Consider the following 25,098-nt stretch of genomic DNA (forward strand, 5'->3'; position numbering starts at 1 on the left):
GGAGCAGGGAAGGAGGCTGTGCCTGCACCTCCCAGGTCAGGGGGGCTTCTACACCCTGCCCACCCTCCTGGGGACACCGGCACGGGGAGTGTCACCTCTGCTCCAAGGAGAGCAGTGGCACGGGGGGTGTCACCTCTGCTGCAAGGAGAGCAGTGGCACAGGGGGTGTCACCTCTGCTCCAAGGAGAGCAGTGGCACAGGGGGTGTCACCTCTGCTGCAAGGAGAGCAGTGGCACGGGGGGTGTCACCTCTGCTCCAAGGAGAGCAGTGGCACAGGGGGTGTCACCTCTGCTGCAAGGAGAGCAGTGGCACAGGGGGTGTCACCTCTGCTGCAAGGGGAGCAGTGGCACAGGGGGTGTCACCTCTGCTGCAAGGAGAGCAGTGGCACAGGGGGTGTCACCTCTGCTGCAAGGGGAGCAGTGGCACAGGGGGTGTCACCTCTGCTCCAAGGAGAGCAGTGGCACAGGGGGTGTCACCTCTGCTCCAAGGAGAGCAGTGGCACAGGGGGTGTCACCTCTGCTGCAAGAGGAGCCCTGAGGTGCCAAGGACACTCCCACATCCCCACTGCTTCAGGAGCTGCTCTCACCTGCAGACACATTGCTGAGGTCAGGCTTTGCTCTGTGCCCTCAGGAGCTCTCCCAGCCTGTTCCAGCCCCAGTGGATCAGTCAGGTCTGTTCATTTCTCTTTTCCTTGAGCAGTGGTGACAGGTGCCCCAGTGATTCCCAGGTATTTGCAGCTGCTGCCTGTGTGTTGTAGCAATTATGCAGTCCCTCAAACTTTGGTAACCTCTTTGTGTTTGTAATCTCTGAGCTTTGAGTTTATTCAAGCTTTTTTCCCAAATAGATTGTACTCTGTTGTCTGTTTTTTAAAAATTCTCTAATTTGGAAGGATTGCAATGTGATTTTCTTGCCTTGCAGCCATTTCCATTGGTTTCCTCTTCTCGGTGGTTGGTGAAAAGGGGTGAATTAACAGCATATGTAGAAGACACTGGACTTTTTTCCAAAAGAACCTCTAAGCAGCAGGTGTACTTTTTCCTCTTCAATGATGTCCTCATCATCACCAAGAAGAAGAGGTAAGCGCTTCACTTGTAGAAAACTGTTTTTGTGTTCAGTCCTCAAATCACAGTGACTTTTAACATGGTCCTGGCTCTGGAATGAGTTCAGGAGTTATTTGAGCCTCTGTCTTGGGTTACAAACAACAAGTAACTGCTTGTTAAACAGAATTTACTTTTGGCAAACACAGTTGAGATTCCAAATTGTCAGAGGAATTAAAACGATGATTCTTTATGCCCTAGCAAAGACAAGTTTGGGAAGGATAAAGTACTGGGGCTGTCCTTTCCCTGCACACTTCGCAGGATGGCAGGAGCTGAGGCTCCCTGTGAGTGCTGAGCTCGGCTGAGCCCTGCTCCCACCCACGGTGTTGCCATGGCACCACAGCATGGACACAAATGTTTGTTGCTAGTTCGGGTTGAATGTTTGTGCTTTTCCTCGAGCAGCTGAATCCCAGAAGATTCTTAACATTGCACTAAGACACCTCTCCTCACTTGGTGCTCAGAATGGGCATTTCTGAGGCTGCACTTGGGGCTTTACCCGGAGTTCATCTCCAGCCCTGGCTCAGCAGCCACTGCCCGGCTCTGCCCCGGCTCCATGTGCTGGAGCTGCTGGGGACCTGTGGCTCTGACCTGCTGGAGGTGCTGCAGAGGAGGGAGCCAAAGGCTCTCCAGTCACAGGGCTGCTCCCCAACGCTGGGCAGGAGGGGACACGGGGCTTTGGGATGTGTGCAAGGCTTTGAAGAGGGATTAAAATCCACTTTTCCCCACTGTCCAGATTTTAAACTCCAGGTTTATTGGGAATGTTTCTCCTGACAGTTGTCCTTGTAGCCCCTGCTGTGTGTAGACACAATCTGATTTTTTTTTAAATGATTAAAAATGACATGATACTTGCCAAGCACTAATGCAGCATCCTGAGAGGAGCAGTCAGTGCCAGCAGGTGTGGGGATGCTGGATCCTGAGGAGAGGTTCAGCCCAGACGTGGCTGGTGCTTGGGAAGGGTCAGCCCAGTCCTGCTCACAGCCCTGGCTGTGGGTGGGTCAGGGCATGAGCTGAAATCAGTGCAGCACTGACCCAGGGCTCGTGGGAAATGCACTGACTGCTTTTACTTGTGTTTGGGTTCCCTCAGCACGAGTCTGATCCAGTGGGTTCGTGGCATGGAAGTGAGGAGTGGGAAGGATTTGTAGAGGTTTATCTGCTGTTAATTAGTAAGAGGTTCTGTTATGATTAACTGTGCATGTGTACAGACTAGTTGATTAATTGATAAGAAATGCATTTATTATTCATTGCAGAAATGCAGAGACACATTTGTTTTTCAGACACAAGGTTCCCATGTAGTGATGGCAGCACTCCCAGCTGGGATTGCCAGTTCTTCCCTTGGCCAAGGAGTTATTTAGACTAAAATACTGGACTGACTTCTTAAGAAAAAAATACACCTCCAAAAGTCCCCAAACTTGCCCCAGTCAACCCTTTCCCTGGTTCAGGGCATCTGAGCAGGATTGGTTCCATTAGAATCGTGTTGTGTGTCCATCATTTGGGAGTGCCCAAAGGCATTCTGCAGGAAGAGCCCAAAGCCCTGTCAGTGTTTATTTCCCAGAGCACCGGTGAAAATGTGCCCTGGGAGCTCAGCTGGGGCTTTGTGTCACACCAGACCTCTGGCAGAAGCTGGTTACCCCCGAGTGGAGCTGGGAGCTGCTGGAGGAACTGTCCCTATCACAGGGACACTGTCGGCTGTGTCTGTGACTCTGGTGGCTTCCAGAGGAACCGAGTTGGGATCTCAGCCCTAACTGGAGTTCTGTTCCTTGCCGTGCCCTGCAGTGAGGAGAGTTACAACGTGACCGAGTACTCGCTGCGGGAGCAGCTGCTGGTGCTGCCCTGTGACGGGGAGGAGCCCGGCCCCGGCTCCTCTCCCGGGAAGAGCCCGGCGGGGATGCTGCACTCCGGCAGGAGCTCTGCATCCCACCTCTTCAGGCTCGTGCTGCTCAGCAACCACGCCGGGGACAGGGTGGAGATGCTCCTGGGAGCAGAGACTCAGTGAGTACAGTCACTAAAGGGATTTCTGCACCTGGTTGTCTCCACAGACAGCTCCTCCTGCCCTGCCCAAAGTAGTGAATATTTATTTATTTATTTATGTTACTTATTCTGGTTTATTAATTTAAACTGCCGGGTAAGGCCTGGATTGCCCTGCCTGCAGAGGTGAGTGTAGCTGTGCCTCGGGCAGGTTCCTGTGCAGGGCCAGCCCTGTGCTGGGTCCCTCACCCAGGGGTCACTGCTGCCAGGTGGGTGTCACAGCACCAGGGTGTGGCACAGGAGCGTCCCCAGGCACAGCCAGAGTGCTCTGGGCCCTGAGCTGGGACAGTGCTGATGGCTGGATGGTGCAGCAGTGGCAGCAGAGCAGGGTTAGAGCAGGAGGAGCTCTGCTCCTTGCACACCCTGAGGAGTGCCCTGCCTAAGCAGCAGCAGCAGCAGCCAGTGCCTGCTCTGGGATGTCCACGTGCCATCGTCTTCCACACAGCCTCCCAGCACTGAAAGAGTTCATTTGTTCTGGGGGAAGCTGGAGGCAGGACAGGGACATGAAAGGGAGTGCTCCAGACATGTCCCTGCCCGGAAAAATCGATAGTTTTAGGTTGGCTTTCAGAGTTTAGAATAACTGTGAAAGGAACTGAAGATCATCAGTGCTTTCTATTAAAGATCTCTTTATGAAAGCAGGAGATGATTCAGACTTGTTTGGAAATGCAATTTTATTGGGGAAAAAATGCAGGACATTTTTAGTTGTCTGGGCTTTGTATGAAAAGACATTTTGTTCTGCAGACTTATTATTGATTTGTTCTGTGCTCTTTGCAGTATAAATAGCAGTACAGCTGATCATCACTCAGAGCAAGAGTCTGAAAAAAATTCCTGTATTTTAAGTTACCTATTCTTATAGTCTTATCTTTTGATAAGGATGGGAAGAGAATTTTCAAGGTCAGACAGTTCAGAGAGTTGAGCATGCCTTGGGAATAGTTTTGTGCAGGTAAAACTGAAATGTTTTCTCTGATCCAAAGATTTCCAGCCCAGTTTGGTTGTGTTTCACCACCTCCTGTGGCATGTGGGTCCTAAGGAGAAAAGCACCAGTGTTAGGTGAGAACTTTCTAATGCCCTGAGAGGAAGGCAGAGCATACACAGAGCTGGTGATACACAGGGGTTAGCACAGGTGCTGAAGGGAGAGATGCTGGCACTGGAGAAGTAGGGGCAGCCTCAGAGCTGACCACTACCCAGGGCATGAGCTGAGACACGGGTTCTGCTTTGCAGGAGCGACAGAGCCCGCTGGATCAGGGCGCTGGGCCAGGACAGCGACGGGCAGCACACGGACAGGACCAGTAAGTCACAGCTGCTGGGCTCTGAGTGCTCTGCAGGGCAGCCCCTGCCCTCGGTGGGGCTGGGCTGGGCTGCCCTGAGGCATGGGGGAAGGTGTAAAGTGGAAATGTTTTCAATCAATGGTGGTGTGGTGTAATAGAAGCCCCTGCCCTGCGACTGGTTCAACTGAGCCTGGCTCTCTCCTTCCCCAGCACTGGCTCAGGTGGAGACCATCAGAACCTACACAGCCAAGCAGGCCGATGAGCTCTCTCTGCAAGTCGCTGATGTCGTTCTGGTTTATCAAAAAGTGAATGACGGTGAGTGAGGATTTTGCTGTCAGTAACCATTTGTCACCTCTGCAGGGGGATCCAGCTACAAAAACTTGTTTCCTATTAGCACAGGGCTGCAGTGAGTAAAAGTTCAGCTTCCAAGGAAAACGTGAGCGTTTGGGTTCAGGTTTCTAAAGGAAGCAGCAGATGTAACCAGCTGTAGAACGTGGCTGCTGGCCAGTTGTGGCATGGGAGGTGTCCACAAGTAGGAAATTGAATTTGTCTAAAACTACACAGCTCAGACATTCTAGTGAGTGCCAGGGTTGTCCAAGAGAAACAGCCCCAGTCTGTCGTGCCATTGCCTGGGCTTTCCTCCTGCAGCTCTGGCACAGGGTGGTTGCTGAGGTTTGACACAGGATCAAGTATCCCAAGATCACTGTGGTTCTTGCCCAGACCTGCCCACAACTGCACTGATAGCACCAAGTGCTGGCTCAGGGATGCAGGACACTGTCAGTACTTGAGGGACTAAATTCTAACTTGCTGTTGCTCAATTACCTGTGAAATCAGAGATTCTGTCACTGTACTGTAGCATGACTTCAAACTATATTTGAACGACAAAAAAGACAGCAAAATTGTGCAATGCTTTGCACCTGCTATTTTTTACCTAGTCTGGCTGGGTCAGAAACATCTGCCAAAGCTATCCTGAACTGGCACTTGATTCCCAGTCAAGGCAAATGCAGAATGCACCTCGGTGCCCCCAGGGTGGGGTGGGGTCAGTGCAGAGGTGTCACTGCTGTCCCTTCCTGCAGGCTGGTACGAGGGGGAGCGGCTGCGGGACGGCCAGAGGGGCTGGTTCCCCTCGGAGTGTGCCAGGGAGATCACCTGCAGGGCCACCCTGGACAAGAACATGGAGCGCATGGGGCGCCTGCTGGGGCTGGAAACCAACGTGTAGCCTGCTCCTCAGGCCCAGCTGGGGGCTGCTCTGGGACAGGGGACACAGAGCCACAGCCCAGCAGCAGCACGCTGGAGACTCAGGATCCCTGCTCTGAGAGCTCCGAGCTGAGCCCTGGCCCCAGCAGCAGCACCTTGCAGCATTGTCCTGGGCACTCTTGCAGCTCCTGCCTCCTTTTGCCCTTGCTCCATCTGGTTTTGAGCATCTGAAGCTGTTTTCAGCAGTCTGGGTGTCCTGCTCCTGAGGAGCTGCAGCCCCAGACCCTGTGCCATGGGACACTTGCCCTCGTGCCAGCAGCCATGGCCCCTGAACTCGAGTGCCAGCTCTGCCCTCTGTAAAGGCTGACCTACCTCTCCAGGGCAGATGCAGGGCTGGCCCTGGCCTGGCACAGGCAGAGCTGGCACCACCTCGTGAGGACTCTGCAGCTGCACCTCCGTGAGGCTGCTCAGACTGCTCCAAGTTCTGCTGTGGGCAAAGGATTCCTGCAAGCCAGAAGAAGGTACCAGCCTCTGCAGAGCAGGTGCTGCTGCTCCATCCTAGCACAGGGATTTTACTGCACAGTAACTGCTGGCAGTGGGGGCAGTTTCTGGTTTCCTCAGCTGTCGACTGAGGTCCTGCACTTGCCTTAGTGCTTCAGAACAGCACTCAGGTGATGGGGAGAAGGTGAACTGCACTCCCTGCTCTGGAACACATGCACTCGTGGCTGAGCAGAGTTCAGGGCAGGTGGCTGGAGAGAGGTGTGAGTGTGGATGAGAAAAACCCTCCCTTTCAAGGACCAGCTGCTGCCTCAGCAGTGTAGAAACTTGTACTACCAAGGCTTTCTTCCTGTTGCCTTCCCCAGCCTCTGCTGGTTTTTATCCTGCACGATGCTGATTTGAGGGGTGAGTGAATTGAGTGTTTGTAAAGATGTGTAGCTCTAATAATTTAAACTACATTAGCAAGGCAGTAATTTTGTACAAAAATACTTACCTGGACAGTGTGACAGTGGTTATACAGCCCTGCAAATTAATTTATAAGTGGACTGATAAAATAGTAATGAAACTGTAAATTGAACAAAGACTTATTTAACATAGTAAAAACACTGCTACTGTTTTAACAAATTTTACTGTATACGTGTGGATGTTTAACACATAACTGAATGTATAAATCCAGGCATTAATTTTATTCAGATTTTTTTAATGCACTGTATATATTTTTCATACCTAGTTTTTCCAAAAATGCTGTAATGTTTTGTAAAGACATTTTTCATTTTTTCCTATTGTTGGACACAATTCTTCAGGAATTAAAAGACTTCTATGATTTTATAGGACAACAATCAATAAAGTGTTTTTAAATCCTTACTAAAAAAAGTCTTGATTTTGTTTTAAATGCCATAAAGCCACCAGGTGATAATGATGTCATTTTTGTCAGAGAAAGGAAATCTCTTCAGTAGACATTAGCATTTTAGATTTTCATGTTCTGTAAATATAAATAGCACAATCTTGTGTCCTACCTCATCTGTCATAGATGCCATTTACCTGTTGGACTTGGAGCAGTGGCCTGGGACAGCCTCTCATTGCTGAGACACCATGAAGAGGGAGATGAGAAAAGTCTTCAGTTCCCTCTGCTTCGTGTAGTTTGGCACAGTTCAGCTGGAGGGGACCTGCAGCCCTGTGCAGTCCAACCCCCTCAGGGCTGACCCAGTGTTAAATCCTGTTCCTGAGTGTTCTTAACACCCTCAGACCTGGGGCATCACCACCTCTCCAAGGCCTGTTCCAGGCTCTGTGCATTCCCCCAGAGAAGCTCTGCTTCCTTGTGTCCAGTCCAAACTCACCTTTAAATGCCAACTCCCCAGCCTCCTGTTCCTGGCTGGGAGCTCAGCCACTGCACACTGTTTTCATTAGCAAAAAAAAAAAAAAAAAAAAAAAAAAAAGAGTCATTTTTAGCCCTGACTTCTCTACTAGCACTGCTGTTGCAAAGGAAATAGTCTGAAAACTCAAGCCCTGCACTTCAAACACACACAGACACACTCTCCTTTTTAACTGGAGGTGGGCTTGGCACCAGTACCTCCTTTTTAATTAGAAGCTGAGCAGTGACAGATGTTTGTTACTGTACCATCAGCTCTCATTTCTGCAGGGCATGGAATGTGTGTCCCCTTCCTCCTATAACCTCCCTGATCAGGAAGCAAGCTGCCAATAAAAGGCTCTCAGTGGCCCAAATGAAGTCTCCAAGTGAGCTGAGGTGCTTCGTGTGCCTGGTGGCTCCACAGGGGCACCTGGTCAGAAATCAGTGCCCACCTGAGCTGAACCTGGCCCAGCCTCTCTGCAGTCACTGCACACCTAAGAACAGCTCCTAAGAACATTCTTGGTGCTGTCTCTGCTGCTGCTGTATGCCAGCCCTGCAACATAACAAACAACATCTGCTGACCTTTAACAAATGCTGTACTGCAGTGTTGTTCGTGACTTCCACAGCAAAGAGAACATTTGTTTCCACCATGCAAAGCTAATTTGCTGAAAATAAAAAGGTAAAAAAAGCACAACTTTAGTCACCCTACACACGCTCAGAATGCACCATCTGCTCAGCATCACACTCACAGGCACATACCTTAAATCCTGGATCAACAAAATATTCACAAAAGTTCTTGGGTTTCCCAGGTGTATTTTGTTTCTAAAATAACACACAGAGGCAAATCAAGTGGCTAGAACACAAGTGCTGGAAATAAACAGTAAATCCTGGCACCAAGGTTGAGGAACTCTAAGGCTTTATCTGCTGTGATCTGCAAATGATTTTCAAAGGCTGTATCAAAACTTCATCATTGAGGCAAACTGGAGATAACATGAAGGTCAGGCAGAATTTACTACGTCACTGAATTGCTACATTCCATAACCCAGACTTCTAGAAGGTGCTGGAAACTAAGACAGAAGCAGACTTCATTAAATACATGACCCTGACCACTCTTTGTCTCGAGCTGGCTGTTTAAAAACCAGGTTACAAACCTTCCATCACTATCACCTCTTCCACATCCCAAAATACCCTGACGTGGCCGTCCCCCCCAGAACGCGCCCGGCCCCCGGCCCTCTCTGCCCCTGCTCAGCCTCCCCCGTCCTGGGGCAGGGTGATTCTCCTCCTCGGCCTCCTCAGTTACAACACCTGGGGGTGGAACAGTCAGGTGGTGCTGGGGAGGGAGGTTAAACGATGTCTTTGGTGCCGCTGGCAGTGGCAATGAGGAGCTTGGCACCCTCCATCCCTTGTTAACCCAGTGGAAAGCACAGTCCAGCCACTACCTTCGACTTGAGCTGCTCTGCTTTCCTCAGAACAAAGCATAAATCCTCCTGAACTTGATGATTAGGGTCATTTTTGCAAAGAAAAAAAAAACCAACAAAGCACCAAAGAAGGGAGAAAAGTTGTATTTTCAGGCTTTTTTTTTTCTCAAGGATAAACCTCAAAATCCTTAACAAACTTTGTTATTCAAATAATCTTCCATAGCTGGAGATCATTCAAAACAGAACATTCAAAACATTGAGAACAGGTGAAATAAGACTTGCAATAAAAGACTCTTAATGGAATACTATAACCCATACATGAACTTCTTAAAAAAATACAAAACAAAAACAACAACAAAAAAAAAGCCCTCAAATGCAATGAAACCTTAACACATAACCCAACATGACTTCCATCTAACCATGCTTTCTGCAATCTGCAATTTCAGTCAGTAGTGATGATGGATGGGGACAGAAAACAAAGGAAGGTTAAGTGAACGGGATGAAATGCAGAAAAGGAGAAGAATTTCTGAAGATTATTTCCTCCCACCGTACAAATTCAACAAGTGTTTTCAAGTTTAGTTAAATTAAGCTGTAATTACCTTCTGTGGAAGTGCTGGTGAGCAGACTGCTGCACAGCTGGAATAACACAGCAAGTGTAATTACTCACCACACCCCATTAAAAGAAAAAAAAAAACCAAAACAGTTTAGGTATTACTAAGCAGTATTTTAGCAGGGTTTTAAATATCTGTAACCTGATGGGTAGGAAACCCAAAGAAAACAGCTAGAGCAGGACAAGAACCTTACAGCATCCAAGAGCTGCCCTTCTGTCCCTGAAGCCACACCGAGCACAGAACACATGCACATACACACACTGCCAACTAGCTCCGGCTAACTGCTCCTCAGGATGAGGAATCCACCAGCTTCCCCTACAGGAGTTGTTCTCTAGCTAAAGGACTGCTATAAAAAGAAGGTGCTGGGCTGCAGGCTGGGGTCAGCTGTAGCGCTCGCCCTGGAAGCGCGGCGCGAAGTTCCTGACGCCCTCGTTCTCCTGCGTGGTGATCAAGTCTATGATGGCCGTCAGCACTGCTGTGTCCCTGCATTTGATATCATTCCAGTCCACGGGCTGGGGCCTTTCTATTTTCTCTTGTAGAAGATCATCAAGTTCTTTTCTCAATTTCTGGAAGAAGGAAAAAGGAAAGAGAGGGGTAGTTAGAGCTACACGCAGCATCCACAGAGAGCTTCCAGTGCCTCGGGCCCCCTGCTCTCCTGACCTTTACACCTGCTCTCCTCCCCTCTGTTCATTTCCACACTGCTGTTTTCAGGACCAAACACTGGCTCTCAAAACCCAGTCTCTGATGAGAGATAACCACCTCTGGAAGTGATGCCTCTAACAGCCCACTCAGCACTTAGCTAATTACCTCAGGATTAAAAAGACTGGTTTAAAATAAAAAATAAAAATTTTTAAACCGAATCAGGTATGATTTCTGGGATCTAATATTAAACAGTTCTATGGAAGCCCTTCCTGTTAACTGAGGAGCCCCACTCTCCATATCTGCGTGGATATCTCCTGTACTGACCAAGTCATCCCACAGCATCTGTGCAAAATTAGATAATTTGATCTCTTTTGCTTACGTGGTGTAAGAACTGCTTGCTGGGAGTGCATTTCAAACATCATCTCCCTGAGTGATAATCAATAGGCCCACAGGAACATCAAACCCAGAGATCCCTAAGCAGAACCAGCATTACACTGAGCCTTCCAGGTAGATTATTTTGTAACAGTTACCTTGACCAAGTTTGCTATTTTTTCTGGAGACTGGAAAACAATCCACTCATCCACAGCGATGGTGTCCTGGTCCTTATCCTTCTGAATGGATATATCCCCTCCAAAGAACAAGAGGCAGTATGGAGACACCTCTGTACAATCATACAGGTAAATCTGCACAACAACAGAATTGTCTGATCACCCTCAAAATATCTCCAGTGCCACCAGTAATCCTTAATGAGACTCCTACAGATTTCCACAAGATCCTTACTCAGTTACTCACAAATTCTGAAGAAATGCACGAAGCAACTCAGTTCAAAAAAAGTTACATGAAATCAGATTGCACAAGGGCAAAAATGGTCCCAAGTCTTTCAGTCTTTCACACAGGGTGAAATCAAACCAGATGCTCCATAACAATGAGAGGAAAAAACATCAGCATATTGAGAAGTGTTAAGACTGTATTGAAATGAAGAAAAAAAAAACCAAAAAACTAAAAGAATTTACACCTGTTACTGCCAGACTTGAAAAAACCCCAAATCCTCAAAAAAAACCCCAAGAACTAAACCACAGAAGTTCATTATTTGTGGCACAATACCCCAGTATCACAAAGGAAATAATCTGATGGTGTGTACAAGGAATGGCCCAGGACAGGCTGGCCCCAGAACAAGGCTGTTCACGTCCCCTCTGAACCCTGACCCAGCCTCATTCAGGAGAGGATAATGAAACAAATGAACCCCACAAGCACAGCTCTGACTCACACTGCTGGTCCTCATCTTCAAATGGTACACCAGCCAGTTATAATGGAACTCTGTCTCCTCCACGTTCACTGATTTGGGATGGATATTAACTGATCCATCTGTCTTGGTGCACACTTTCACCCTTCAAAGAAAAAAAAAAACCAACAAAAAAAAGTCTTATAATAAAAGTGATAAATAAAAGTGATAAATCAACAGACCAGGATCCCTGGGGTCTCTTTTCCCAAATAACCAGAAGTGGCAGTGAGTGTTTGACCTGCTGCTGTAGAACCCCTTTAGAGCAGTGCTACTGAGATGTTGGGACATTATGCATGGCATGAGAAGGTCACACAAGTTATTTCAGGTGTTAGCAGGAATCCAGATGCTAAGAAATCAACAATCCCACCCTTCTCAGAGGAAATTATGCACAACCATGACTCAAACTCTGAAGTGAGATTCATTCATGCACTCAAGCCACTGCTTCCCCTTGCCAAATTATGCCATGTAGAAAACACCTTGACTACAAACCAACTTTCAAGCAAACCCTCACATTTTTCTCTTTTTGCTGAAGCTGGGCCGGATCTTTGCCACTTTGGGATAGAGGCCAGCACAGATGACTGCTTTGAGCAGCTTCTCATTACCTGCAGGAGACAGCAAAGCAAGTGAGGCACTTCTGCAAGCTGAGATTTCAGCTGGGATAAATTCTCCCTTTCCCTCCAGGGGTACCTGAGTTGGTGTTGGATTTGGGATCCTTGGGGTTTCTACTATTCACAAATCCAGCTGCAAGGAGATGCTCAGCAAACTGCCCTTTCATGTTATGCAGCATCTAGGAGACAACACAAATTGCACAGAATGATGCTGAGCCAAAGGCTCCTCCTCTTCCCCACCCACAGGAGCCTGTTTGACCCTGGCAGGATGCTGTTACCTGCATGGTGTTTGAGGACAGGAAATATTCCCAGCAATAGTCCTTCTCATTCCTGAAACCACAACTCCGAGCCTCTTCCCAGCCCTAGGAATGAAAACCAGAGTTGTAAGGTGTTTGTAAGGGAACACTTCAAACTTAAGGGCAGCCAAAACTGGAGGTCCACAAACAGTCACATGTTCCCTACCAGGGAGAAAGTAACTCCTTTGATCTCTCTGTATATGTGCACACTCCACAGTGCAGAAAAGCACAACTTCACAATGTGCTGAATCACAACCTTCCTGTTTCCCTGGTGGGCAGGGATAGCTGGGTGTGCTTGCCAGGGCACCCACCCTTTGCTGGATTTAACAAAGTTTAAGTTCTGGGCAGTAACTGCATTTTCCAGGCCCTTTATTTCCTCCTCTCCTCACCACAACACAGTACAGCACAATGCCCAACACCTCTGAAGTTGGCTCCAGCCTCTTGTAGAGGCCAGAAGGACAAGAGTGCACAACTTCAACAAGGTAACTATAACACTATGCTTTCTTTTTCAGACTTGTCCACCAGAAATCAGGCTACTGAGCCTGGAAACAAGAGTATGCAACACTAGAAGGGTGAAAGTCAGTTTGGTTTTATGTTTCTGTAGAAGCCAAACAAGAAAGCCTACAGAGCATAAGCAGATCAGCTTTTTCCTTAGGGTCAATAATATTACTCAAATTAAAATTCTAGAAGAAAAAAACCACATGAAAACATGCTTACAGTGAAGGCATTCACCACAGTCAGATGGTCGCTTTTTGAGTTCTTTGACAGCTCCTTTCTTCTTGCATCTGCGATTTTCTCTTTGCCCTAAAAATTAGAACCTACATAATACCTAGACTGACATGACAGTTCTCCAAATTCAGGTACATCTGAACAGCAGTACTTTGCATGTAATACATGAAAATTATAGTTTTTTCAAATAGCACACAGGAAAAATGGTAATTCATACTATGCAAAGGCAATCTCACTAGTAAAAATGTAATTACCATGACATTAATGAAAGTGCTCTTAAGCTATAACACCTCACTGAGCCCCAGCATCCTCCTGAGATTCTTAAATTCCCACAGGTAGTTGTTGTCTGTGAGACTTTACCAGAGGGATGACAAAAGGGTCCTTGAAGCTGAGGCTGGCTGCAATGGTCAGCACGGGGTCCAGGCAGCAGAACAAGGCTCCAAACAGGATCATCTTCCCAATGTGTGGCTCCACAGGCAGCCGTGCCAGGTGCACACCCAGGGGAGTCAGCTCCTCCTGCCTGTCCAGAGCATTCTGCCAGGACAAGGGCAGAAAGGAAAGAACAACACACCATGAGAAATGGGGAGGATTTCCTTAGGAAGCCACCAGTACACAGGTATCACCCACTGACATCCAAACTAGATTTTCTACCTATGGCTACAACTCATTTGTACAAATATCACCAGAGCAAGGAGTCAGCAGAACAAACGTGCCATGACCCTCTCCTTCCTCAGCAGCCAAGGGAACAATGACACAAGGAGCTTCTCCCACGTGCCTTATCTGTCTCCAACTCCTCACTGACCCACCTGCAACAGAAGGCAGGGAGGCAGCAGGGCTACAGAGGAGGGAGTCCCATCAACACCTGCAGGGAGCTGAAGTGCAGGGTCATGTGTCTGTTTGGAGTCATTTACAAAGCCCCTCAGAAGCACTCTGCAGGGCCCCTAAGCCTCATGGATTGTGTGGAATGTCCCCTCTGTGCAGTGAGGGTCCATCAAGGCCCTGCACAAAGGGTAAGGGGCTGCAGTGGCCAGAGCTGTGCAGTCCCACCTGCCTGGTGACACCCACAGTACCATGGCTCTGAACAGACAAAGCAAGGCTTTACCAGCTCCATGAGGTGATTTATGGCCAACATCACAGCATCACGAGACGGGGGGTCCATCAGCTTGCTCAGAAAATAGGCAATTCCACCAAGCCTCAGGATCTGAAAGAAAAATCACAGCAGCTGGAGAAAGATGGTTGTCTAAAACTGGTTAGCAGCAACCACACTCATTGAAATAGTGTGAGTAATTCACAGCCCCAGTTAGAATTTCTTTGGTTAAGAACTAAGGACAAAAAAATGTACTAGTGGGGGAACTTGCAGCAGAAGAATCTATTCTTCATTCAGTTCACATACACATGGCAATCCTTCTGCTTTCATGAGGAATTCTATGCAAACTGCCAAAAAGGAAAGTCACACCAGTTCTAAAACTACTTTGTAGTAAAATTCTTTTAAGAGATCATATAAATTGGCTCACTGACATTCTCACTGAAGCTTCTCTGATTGAATGATATGTGATATTTGGGGGACAGCACAGCCCATACTTTTGTTAGTGGACATCACCCTTTATTGATACCAGACCATTCTGTTTCCCCTGGGTTTGATGCACCCAGACACAAATGTGCATTTACAAAAGTTGCTGCAATTATTGGCTAAATGCACAGCATTTCTGGTGTAACAGAATTTTGGCTGAACAACCCTAGGCTCACAGTTGCATTAACTTATTCTCTCAACCACTTATCCCAATGGAAAAGTAGATAGTAAATATATTATAAGATTCCTGCCTTTACCTTGATTTGTAAGCAGAGTTCTTCCAAGGGTGTCCTCAGGATCTCTGGTAACTGATAATCATCCAGCAGGCTGGCACGCAGCCCGTTGTACAGATGGTAACAATGGCCTGGCTGAACCCTGCAATGATTTAAAGAAACTGTTCTTATGGGTTTGGTCATTTGCTGGGGGCTTTTTACCGATGAAACTGTGACATTATGGTTCTGTTTCTTACAAAGAGCTTCCCAAAACTCCACAAGGAATTAGAACTGAAGTGTATTCAATTGTAAAAGCCACTTCAGTCTACTGAAGACCCACCAGCAGGAAAGAGGCATAGAGAACACAGAAATCATTTTTACACCATTTCCACTTTACTGTATCAGCCTCATAAATCAGGTGTGAGGGTTGTGACAAAAATTACAACAAAATGCAGGACATTCTTCTATAGGAGGGAAACTCTGGAGTTAAACACAGCACAAGTCAATTCAGCTTCCTAGGAAGGCAAGGGAATTATTCCCTGCCCAGGAACAGGAGCCAGCAGCGCCAGCACGTGCAAATAATAAAGAACCTTCAGCACTGCTGGAAACTCAACATCCCCAAACTTCCCTAAGCACCCCCTGCTCCCACCTTCCTGCTCGACCCTTCCTCTGCTTGGCATTGGCTTTGCTGACCCACTCTGCTGCCATGGTGCTGATGTTGTTCTGCGTGTCAAAGTGAGTCTCCTTTATCTTCCCCCCATCTATAACGAACACGACGTCATCAATTGTGATGCTGTTGAAAGAAAAGAGGAAAAAAAGGCAACTTTTCATCTTTGCAAGTGTGAGCTAGGATAGGGTCTGGCCTCTCTTTATTCCCTCCCAAAGTCAGCAATTAAAAAAATCTGTCTTTGGAATTTCATTAAGAACTATGTTACTGAACAGTTCAAGAAAGAGCTGATTTATTCTCCTTGGTCTGGCAGAAATCCCCACTTGGAATCTGAACAGAGGACAGGCAGCTCAAATTATCCTGTACAAATCATTCAAGGAATTGTTTAGTATTCCTGTAGTTTAACTGTTCAAAACAACATAGTTGGTTGAATTGTTTAAAACAATTGTAGGAAAACTCTGTTTAGTCTATAAATATTTCCAAATTAATAGCACAAACACAAATGTATTTTTGGGAACCCCAAACTGGTCTATACTTTAAATTATCACTTCCACTTCTCTTGTTAAACACAGAGCTTCCCTGGCTCTGGACAGCCAGGCACTTACCTGGTTTCTGCAATGTTGGTTGCAATCACAATTTTCCTCACTCCTGGCGGGGTCTTCTTGAACACCTGTAATTATCCAGGGCCCATTTATGTCTTTGCCAAAACCAAACATCTGCTTCATTCTTTTTTTTTTTTTTAAGTTGTGAAATATTGCAATAAAAGAGAAGCATACCTGAGTCTGGTTAACAGTAGGCATCAGTGAATGCAAAGGGATGATAATAAACCTATCTGAAAGTTAAAAATCAGTAAAAGATACGGTGTAAGCACAGAAACTTCCAATTTTACAGGAAAAGCTATTAAATCAACTACGCAGAACAGAGAAAATAGGCTGCAAGTCAGGCTACTGCTTCTTGCTCTGACATCACAGGTATTTGTATCATAACAGCAAATTCTAAAGGAAAAAGGTATAAAGGCCTTTTTTATGATGCTATAACATGATGAGTTAAGACAATACATTAAGTAACATATGGTAATAAGTTATGTATAGTAATTGAGACTTCCTTTTTAAATTCTGAATATTAAATAATGGGTCAAGTTTAATACACAAACTGACACTCAATCTTTCAATGAACTGGAGTTCTGTATCTATGGAATGTACACAACCACACTGCAAGTCACCATCTGAACAGCCAAGAGCCCAGCTAAGACAGGTGAGATGGAAATGTGAGAGATGCAAAAGGACAAGTTAAAGTGTGTCAGACAGGCACAGAGTACTTGAGAGTTGTAAGAAATTCTCAAATCAAGGGGATTTAAGGGAACTATCAGCAAAGCAGGGGAAGCTGCTCAAGGATGAAGCACAGAGGAAGCAGACACAGAGTGGAGTTTAGTTTCAGATGGGAGTTCTCCCAGCTGCAGGAAAGGACAAGAGGAAGATGATGCAGGGCAGGTTGTTTTTCAGATTGTCACCCCCACATTGAGAAAAATGAGTTGCTGTTAGCAGAGGAAAGGATAGCAGACACACAAAAACTGCTGAACACTTTGGAGAGGAGACAAGAGAAAAAATTAATCCAGCCCAACTGCAGCAACCCCATGCAAAAGGAGTCTGCCCCCAATGCCACTGCCAGAAGTCCCAGAGAGAGTTTGGGTTTTACCTGACTTAAACATGACTTGAGACATCAAGAGCTCATGCAAAGTGCTGATGTTATCCCAGCCTGGCAGAAACACCAGAATTGCACCATCCTATGGGGAAAAGAGGCAGTGAAGGGAAGAGAGGTCAGAACACATCACACACTGCACAGAGAGCTAGCTCCTTGCACACTGACATATGGTGGGCATGTGAGATGTGAAACCTCACTGACCCAGCCTGGTACAGTCTATCAAGGGTATTTTTTTCTATAAAAGAGCTACCTCCATGTATCTATCTGAACATAACAATAATTCAAAACTGTTCAATTACTCAGAAGAGCAAACAAAAATTTCTCTTCTCTCTGTGTGACCAGCCAAAGCCATTGCAGCTCTGGCACTGCCCCCAGCTCAGTCCCACTGTACCTCCTCTTCCAGCACAATGTGTCTGATCAGTGCTGCTACAAGGTCCAGGTCCACCTTGTCATCATCCATCATTTCCAGGGCACTGATTGTACTTGCTGAATACCTGCAGGAGGGAAAGCACAGACATGCAAAGCCAGGGCTCCTGCTGCCTGGCTGAGTGAGCCATGAACCCACCTGCAATCAGCTCAGTTCTTTGAGCAATTCCTGCACTTCCAAAGTGCTCTCCACATTTAGTTCAGTGTGATTATTGTCAGTTCAGAACAGCTGTAGAATTACCATGTCAGGACTGAACTTTTTTGAAGCACTTGCACGACCTCTCCTTCTCATTGATGAGCCAGGGACTGACAATTTGTACTTAGCTAATGAACTGAAATTTAACTTGAACAACTCAGAGGCAAAGGGAGCTAAATCTTGCTGTCTCTAAAGCATTTCACTAGTTGCCAGCCAACTGTACAGACAATTCCATCACCATTTTCCACAGCAGCCACTACCCCACTGTTACTAAAGCCCAGCAACACCATACAGCACTCATTTATGGCTGACACTTCAGAGCTGCCTGAAAACCAAGAGCAGAAGAGAAACTTGGGCCCAACCTGCCCTGCAGCTGCCTTAGGTAGCCTGGCCACTGCTGCCTGTAGATCTCCTCCTTCTCCTCCTTCTCTGGCCTGCTCATGTGGCCCTGCATGAAGCCCCTCCTCCAGTGCAGCCGGCGGTCCGTCTTCTCCGGGGTGTACCTTTACACAGCAGGAGCAAACACAATTCCATTTCAAACTAAGGGAATTTAGAGCAGCTGCACAGTTTTCCAAACCATGGACAATATGCTGTGCTTTAGCTAAATCACATGTAAAAATCTTCAGTTTCTCTTCTGACAGAAATCTTACAAAAGCACGACCAACCCTAGTAAGTATGAGAACATGTAGGGAAAAAAAGTGAACAGCAAGAAAGACTAGCTTGATTTAGTGACCTGAAAATTCACCACAGCAACAGAGAAACTGTCCTCCCCCTCAAGCCAATATTCCCAGGTAACTGTGTGCCACCTGTAATTGCTGTACAGGGACCCCTTAGGAGGTTTCCTGTTGAAAAATACAGGCAACTCTTCTTTATGCCAAGTTAATCTTTGAGCATACATACACTAAGCTAAGACTCCCCCAATACTCTCTGAAATGATGTTCAGAAAAAACACTTGCCTCAACTTCTCAATGACATCTTCCAGCAGATATTCCACCACTGGGAAAGTGAACCCAGGGATGTGAATCATTGGGCAATGGTCTGTGGAGGGAGGCAGAACTCAGTTTTAAAACTACTGACAAAATACTGCACTGAAAGAGCAGAAACAATAAACATTCCTCACTAGTTCTGCAATACAGCTGCCATGTCTACAGGACATTTCCAATTGTCAGGAAAGATGTCCAATTCACCCCCAAACAAGGCTGCTGAATAAAAAAGGACAGGCAGCAGGCAGTGTTCCGCACACCAGGATATTCAACTGGATATATCCAGCTACTGGAAAAAGCTGTGAGACTGAACAACTTAAAGTTCAATCTGCTTGCCCCCTCACAGCAAGAATGCTAAAACATGGTAAATATTTACTAGGAAAACACTCTGTGGATTCTGTTTCCATAATGTGTCTGAAAAGCAAAACCAGAAGCAATATCAGTTCACAATGAGATAAAACTGAGAGAAACTGCACCTCCAGCAGCTGGCAGGTATTTGTAAAACTGAAGTAATTTCCTCTTTTGACACAAATCAATTCTATAATTCAAGAACTGCACTACACTGCAGAAGCCTCAATTACTTAAGAAGAACATTTCTAGGAAGCATTTCACCTACCAAAGTACTCGGAAAACTTCTCTGCATTTAAAGTAGCACTCATCAGTATGACTTTCAGATCCAGCCGAACATTCAGAAGATCTTTGATAATGCTCATTAAAACATCTGATTGAAGATTTCTTTCATGGATTTCATCAAGAACTACATGACTGATGCTGGACAAGTGCCTGAAATAGAAGAAGTTAAACTTTTGCTTTTAGAAAAAAGAAAAAGCAGAGCCATGACTGTTTGGAACAGCTCAGGACTCATTCCATAATTGCACTCAGGGTCTCATTAAACAGGAGCTCTTACTTATCTGACTGGAGCCACTGCAGGACAATTCCTGTGGTACAGTACAAAATTGAACCTTGTTTCCTTGGCAAGCGACTGAAAGAGACACAATAAGAACTCCTCAGTTTTCCTCTGTATTTAACAAAATGCTTTTAAAGCCTTAAACCCCAGCTGCAGGTGCCATTGCAGACATGATGCAGATTGTGCCTCACTGCCTCCCTCCCTCACAGCACAAGGAATTAGGCCACTGTTGCATCACTTTTGTGGCTGGGAATGGAGCAGGGAGAGGCCCTGACTTGCCAGGCACCCTTTGCCATCTCCTGCTGCTCTCCAGGCTCAGCACAGAGGGCACTCACATGCACAGCACTGGGAGCAAAGAGTAATAGCAGAGAGATTCTATGAACCCCAATTAAAATGCTGGGAGGGCTCAGCTCTCCTCTCTCACCAGCAGCTTTGCTTCAACAAAAGGGTTCCTTTATGTGCTGGTACCACTTCTGATATTTTAATTATAGCCAACTACAAATGCAAAAGCTTTTGCTCTGCAAGCTTCTGTCACTGCACCTATTACATGGTCCCAGAGAATTAGTCCATAAACATGTGTAGCAAATGCACAGCTTTCCACAGAAATATGGTTTGGAGCATTCTCTCCTTTAGTATTTTCACTTTTCCTTGAAATTCATTGATTGGGGACATCAGTTTTATTTCTGCCCACAGCAGAACCTTTTACAAGAGCTGAAAACAGGACTTATTAGACAAAGCCTAACTTAGAATAGTCACTGTCACATGGGGCATAAAACACAGTAAATGCACTTAAACCTTTTCCTAAAATTCAAAAGTCTCATTCCTTCCCTGCAGGATTCCTTCAGGGGAAAATACCAGCAGGAAAAGAGTTCTTTCTTTTTAGAACTTTTCAAATTGTCCCCTTTGGATAACAAGAGGCCCTCACCACGGAGCTGCTCACCTCTGCAGGCGGATCTGGTACCCCGTGCTCCTGCCATTGCCACAGCCCTCTGCCCTCTCAGCAGCCACTCTCTCAGCCACCTGAGGGGACAAAGAAAATCAGGCTGATCTGTGACTGAGCTGCTCACCAGAACACCTGGTACTGAGAGGTTTGTAAATAAAGAAATGCCCTGAAGAGCACATTTTCTCCTCCCTTGAGAGCAGCAACCCAGGGACAAGACTCTGGAGGAACACAGGGCATTAGCAGCAGGTTCCCCTTTCAGAGCTCGGCCACCTGACACTGAACTACCAAGGAGAGTAACTACTGAGCATTTGAAAGCCAGATTCTTTCCTGCTCATTAACACACCTCTAGAGGGCCTGACACAACATTAGTTTTTATCTTAATGGGCATTTGCACTGCCCAAATCCATTAAAACCACAGATATAACCCATGACTACAGTCAGGGAAGAAGGAGGCTGCAGTGCCAGAGCTCCACGGACACCCAGCCAGTTAGTGCAGGTTGCCAGCAGTGCTCTTTGCAGCAGACTGGGCAGGGCACTCACGGAGATGGCGCTGATCCTGCGGGGCTGTGTGCACACGATCCTGCAGGTGGAGCCCAGGCCCCTCTCGATGTGGTCGTCCAGGATGAACTGGGTCACCTGCGTGGTCTTGCCGCAGCCCGTCTCGCCGCTGATCACCGTCACGCGGTTGCTGTTGATCAGCCTCACCAGCTCCTGGCCCACACAGAGACACAACCATTGCTGCTGCTGCAAACACACTGCAGAGGATTTTGAGAACTCTCTGCTCCTGTGGGATGAACTCTGAGCAAAGTATCAACAGCTGAAGAAATGCTTGGCTGCTTCCTGTAATACTACCAAAGAAGTTAAAGTTAAATCTCACAGAAGCCATTTCTTCCCATGCGTAGGGTTTAAAGCACGCCCAACCTCAACACTAGCTTTAAATACTTCAGATCCTGTATGAAAGCAACGTGGAAGAACTAAAATGAAAGCCTGAAACTCATTTTTAACTTTCCTGCTTGGCTCCTGTAGATCTTTGAAGGCTGAACACAAGAGTCTGCCCTGTTGGACTCCAAGCCTGCACAAAATAAAGGTTTTCAGCACAATATTTTAACATTTCTTGCACCAACTGGAACAGTTTCCCAGCCTCGTCCTCCCCACCCCAAGGACTGTTAAGGGGAGTATGACTATTTTAAGAAACAAACGCTAACAGCAAGGACATTATGGCAAATAGAGGGACTGTAGGAAGGAGCTCACTAATCACCCACTGAGCCTGCAAAAGCAAACATATCAGAATACTCAATTTCTACTGCAAACAGGGGATATCAGCCTAAGAATTACCATCAATTAATAACAGCCCCTACTGTCACTGACCTTATCCTGTGACTGGGAAACTAATGGCACTGAGGGCCAGCAGTGCAGCCAGTAAGTCTGGTTAAAGCTAAAAAGGGTTAATTGGCATTATATTCAATTCTAAACTGGCTAATTGTTCAACAAAGGGCACAACTTTATACACAGAAGAAAGCACAACAATCTGAGTAACCAGGAACCTTCTAGAAGTTTAACTGGCAGAAAAAGAAGACCTATTATTAAATGTATGTAACAGCCATGTATTCCCATGATATTCCCAGTTACACTCCCATGAGAATGCTGTACTGAGCCCCACATCACCAGCAGTGAGCCCCAGCTACTGTCTGGAAAGGAACCAGCCCCAGGGTGGGAACCTGGGAGGCCTCTCCCCCTCCTGAAGGCCACGAAGGATTGCTGCCAGGCACAGGCACAAGTGCTCTCCCCTGTTTTGGAGCACTGCACCACAGAGTCTCTCTCTTTCTCTCTCAATGCACACTCACCTCTCTCATCCCGTATGAGGGGAGCTTCTCACGGAACCTCTGGGGAAAAAGAAAAAATGTTTCTCTTTAAACACCTTTTCAGCACTGAAGCAAAAGAATAGATTTCACCTCGATTAGATTTCACCCTTTAGTTTGGGCTAAACTGCAAAATAATGACAAACTGCTCAGCAACACTTGTATAAACACAGGCCTGTGGGAAATATCTTTAATTCCCTGTGTTGTTTCAGTTTTGTTCAATTTAGGTAAATTATTTCAGCCCAACAGTTCAGTACATTAATCAGGGGCAAGAGCAGGGCCAGGTATGGAAGAGAGAACTGGTGCTCAGGGAAGACAGTTTTCTGTACGTGGCTGTTCAAAACAAAACCTCTGTTTTCAAGAGGCCATTCCTTCAGAGCCCAGTGTTGTGCTTTCAGTTTCAGACATAACTGCAGGGACACCATCCATAAAAAGAGAAACCCACCCAATAAAACAATATGTCAGCTTCAAACTTCAGATTCTAGCTGTTTCTGAAATTTGTAACTTCCCATTTTAATCACTGTTCCATCAATAGGTATGAATTTTATTAATTCTAAAGATAATTTTTAGCAAAAGTAACGTCATGACAACTTCCTAGTAAATTACAAGATACTACATTTTGAGGTTAGCTTTATTAAAAAAAAAATCCCATGCAAAGTTTTCAACTTAACACAGGGAAAAGTACCTGCATTTCAATATATCTGGGATCAGATCTCTTCTTCATTAAGTCTTCTTTAAGTTGCTCATCTAAATCAGCATCCTGCTCGGTTTTTTCACAGAGAAATTCCACATCCAAATCCAGGGATGTTTTTTCCCAGGCTGGGGTCTGTCTTACAGGAGCTTTCTCAGCATCTGGTTTCACTTTGGCAGGCTGTTCTGGAGCAGGGCTGGAATCACAGAACAAGCACTTCAGACTCCCCCAGCTGTGCCCGGCCACATGCAGAGTGCAGGTAATTACATCCAGCAGCTAATGAACCGACAGTCCATGGGAACAGAGAACCATGGAATGGTGTGGGTTGGAAGGACCTCAGAGCCCACCCAGTGCCACCCCTGCCATGGCAGGGACACCTCCCACTGTCCCAGGCTGCTCCAGCCCCAGTGTCCAGCCTGGCCCTGGGCACTGCCAGGGATCCAGGGGCAGCCCCAGCTGCTCTGGATCTGTCACTACAGTGAAAATCATTAAACCAAATAACGTCTCAAACTACCAACCACCAAAAACCTGACATCAGGATCTAAGAAAGAACACGTTCTTCGGTATCAGACAAAGCCCCAAAGCAACAAAACATCATCAGAGAATTACTGTGTGATCCACTGCCCCATAACTGCATCCCTCAGGCAAATGGAGCCCCAATCCCCTCATTCAGCACACCAGCCTGTTCCAGCTATTCCTGCAACTCCTTAATGACTCCAGAACAGACCCTGCGAAAATGTTCCAAGCCTGCACAATAACTGAAAACAGAAGCCAACAGCCACCTCTGGAAGAGTAATTCCAGAGGCCAAGAGAGCTGAAAAGTCCCACGTATCCACGGTAATAAGCCTTGAGATGAGTTAGAAGTTTTATGAGTTTAAGTAGAAATTTAAACGCCCCAAACTCATCAATAATGAAAGAGTTTTACAGCAATGACTACAACCATTTCAGTGTGACAATACATGTGGAGAAACTGGAAGATACTTGAACCAGTTGAACCAGTACACGCAAAAAAGGTCAATCACTTCTGACACATCTTCCTGCCAGCTTATGGACAGTTTGTGCAATTCAAAATAAATAAAAAGAACTGGTAATTATATCTCTTTACCCTTCTTCATCCCCAGACCACCAGGACATGGCTTCTTGCTCTTTGTCATTTTTAGTCTGGACAGAATTCAGCAGCTGCACGATTTGCTCTTCCCTGCGCTCGTCCATGCGCACCACAGCTCTCTAGGGCAGAAAGCACAGCCTCCATCAGCGCGGAGCCGAGCACCGGCCCTCCCAAGGCCCGGAGCTGTGACCGGGGCTCGGGCACGACCACGCACCTCTGGTTCTGCCCACAGGCAGAGGCACAGCCCGCCCCACAACCCGTCCCCGCGTCCCTCACCTGCTGCCGGTCGGCATCCCGGCTCTTCTGGCCCTGCCTGCGGGCGTACCACAGCCCGATCTCGCGGCCCTTCAGGTGGCCGGGGTGCCGTCCCCGCCCGCCGGGCCCGCCCGCCGCGGAGGAGGCGGCGGCAGCGGCGGCGGCGCCGCCATCGCCGCCACGGCCCCGGCCCCGGCCGCGACCGCGGCCCCAGTCACGGCGCTGCTCGTAGCTCATGGCCGCGGGTGCCGGCGCGGCTCAGCCCGGCCCGGCGCGGCCCCGCCTCATCCGCCGGCACCGCCCGCCTCATCCGCCACCGCGCTTCCGCCCGCCCTCCCGCTGCCCCGCGGCGCACGGGACCCGGGTTCGAGTCCCGGCCCGAGCTGACCCACCCGCCGGGCCCCGGTTCGAATCCCGGCCCGACCGGACCCAACCGCCGGGCCCCGGTTCGAGTCCCGGCCCGAGCTAACCCACCCGCTGGACCGGGGTTCGAGTCCCGGCCCGAGCTGACCCACCCGCTGGACCCGGGTTCGAGTCCCGGCCCGAGCTAACCCACCCGCTGGAT

At 47.3% G+C, this 25,098-nt stretch overlaps 2 protein-coding genes across 2 annotated transcripts in view; one reads left to right on the forward strand and one right to left on the reverse strand.

Annotated features, from left to right (window-relative positions):
• Positions 1-8,837, forward strand: part of ARHGEF26 (Rho guanine nucleotide exchange factor 26) — a 29,269-nt gene extending 20,432 nt beyond the window's left edge. Inside the window, exons 11-15 of the mRNA XM_050977912.1 lie at positions 918-1,072; positions 2,867-3,082; positions 4,340-4,407; positions 4,597-4,701; positions 5,463-8,837. Of these exons, the coding sequence (XP_050833869.1) occupies positions 918-1,072; positions 2,867-3,082; positions 4,340-4,407; positions 4,597-4,701; positions 5,463-5,605 (687 nt within the window). The 3' untranslated portion in view covers positions 5,606-8,837. The remainder of the gene's footprint in view (positions 1-917; positions 1,073-2,866; positions 3,083-4,339; positions 4,408-4,596; positions 4,702-5,462) is intronic.
• A 138-nt stretch (positions 8,838-8,975) lies between these two features.
• Positions 8,976-24,802, reverse strand: DHX36 (DEAH-box helicase 36). The gene is made up of 25 exons (XM_009088980.3): positions 24,555-24,802; positions 24,276-24,397; positions 23,165-23,366; positions 22,465-22,503; positions 21,161-21,331; positions 20,618-20,697; positions 19,678-19,752; positions 19,387-19,553; positions 18,744-18,825; positions 18,150-18,290; positions 17,557-17,659; positions 17,160-17,247; positions 16,241-16,296; positions 16,070-16,134; positions 15,447-15,590; positions 14,843-14,960; positions 14,118-14,216; positions 13,376-13,549; positions 13,004-13,090; positions 12,269-12,352; positions 12,070-12,169; positions 11,894-11,984; positions 11,368-11,488; positions 10,631-10,783; positions 8,976-10,024 (listed from the first exon to the last, which is right to left on the reverse strand). The coding sequence occupies exons 1-25, from the start codon at positions 24,768-24,770 to the stop codon at positions 9,839-9,841; spliced, it is 2,964 nt and encodes a 987-aa protein (XP_009087228.2). The 5' UTR covers positions 24,771-24,802; the 3' UTR covers positions 8,976-9,838.
• Between the last annotated feature and the right edge of the window lie 296 nt (positions 24,803-25,098).

Source organism: Serinus canaria, chromosome 9 (assembly GCF_022539315.1).
Source record: "Serinus canaria isolate serCan28SL12 chromosome 9, serCan2020, whole genome shotgun sequence".
Classification (NCBI taxonomy): domain Eukaryota; kingdom Metazoa; phylum Chordata; class Aves; order Passeriformes; family Fringillidae; genus Serinus; species Serinus canaria.

Coding starts and splice junctions, on each gene's coding strand:
- DHX36 (XM_009088980.3), bottom strand. CDS start 24,770: ATGAGCTACGAGCAGCGCCGTGACTGGGGCCGCGGTCGCGGCCGGGGC. Junction 15,591..16,069: donor ACCAACATTGCAGAAACCAG/GTAAGTGCCTGG, acceptor TTCTTTCAACAG/CATCACAATTGATGACGTCG. Junction 10,025..10,630: donor AAATAGCAAACTTGGTCAAG/GTAACTGTTACA, acceptor TCCTTCTTCCAG/AAATTGAGAAAAGAACTTGA.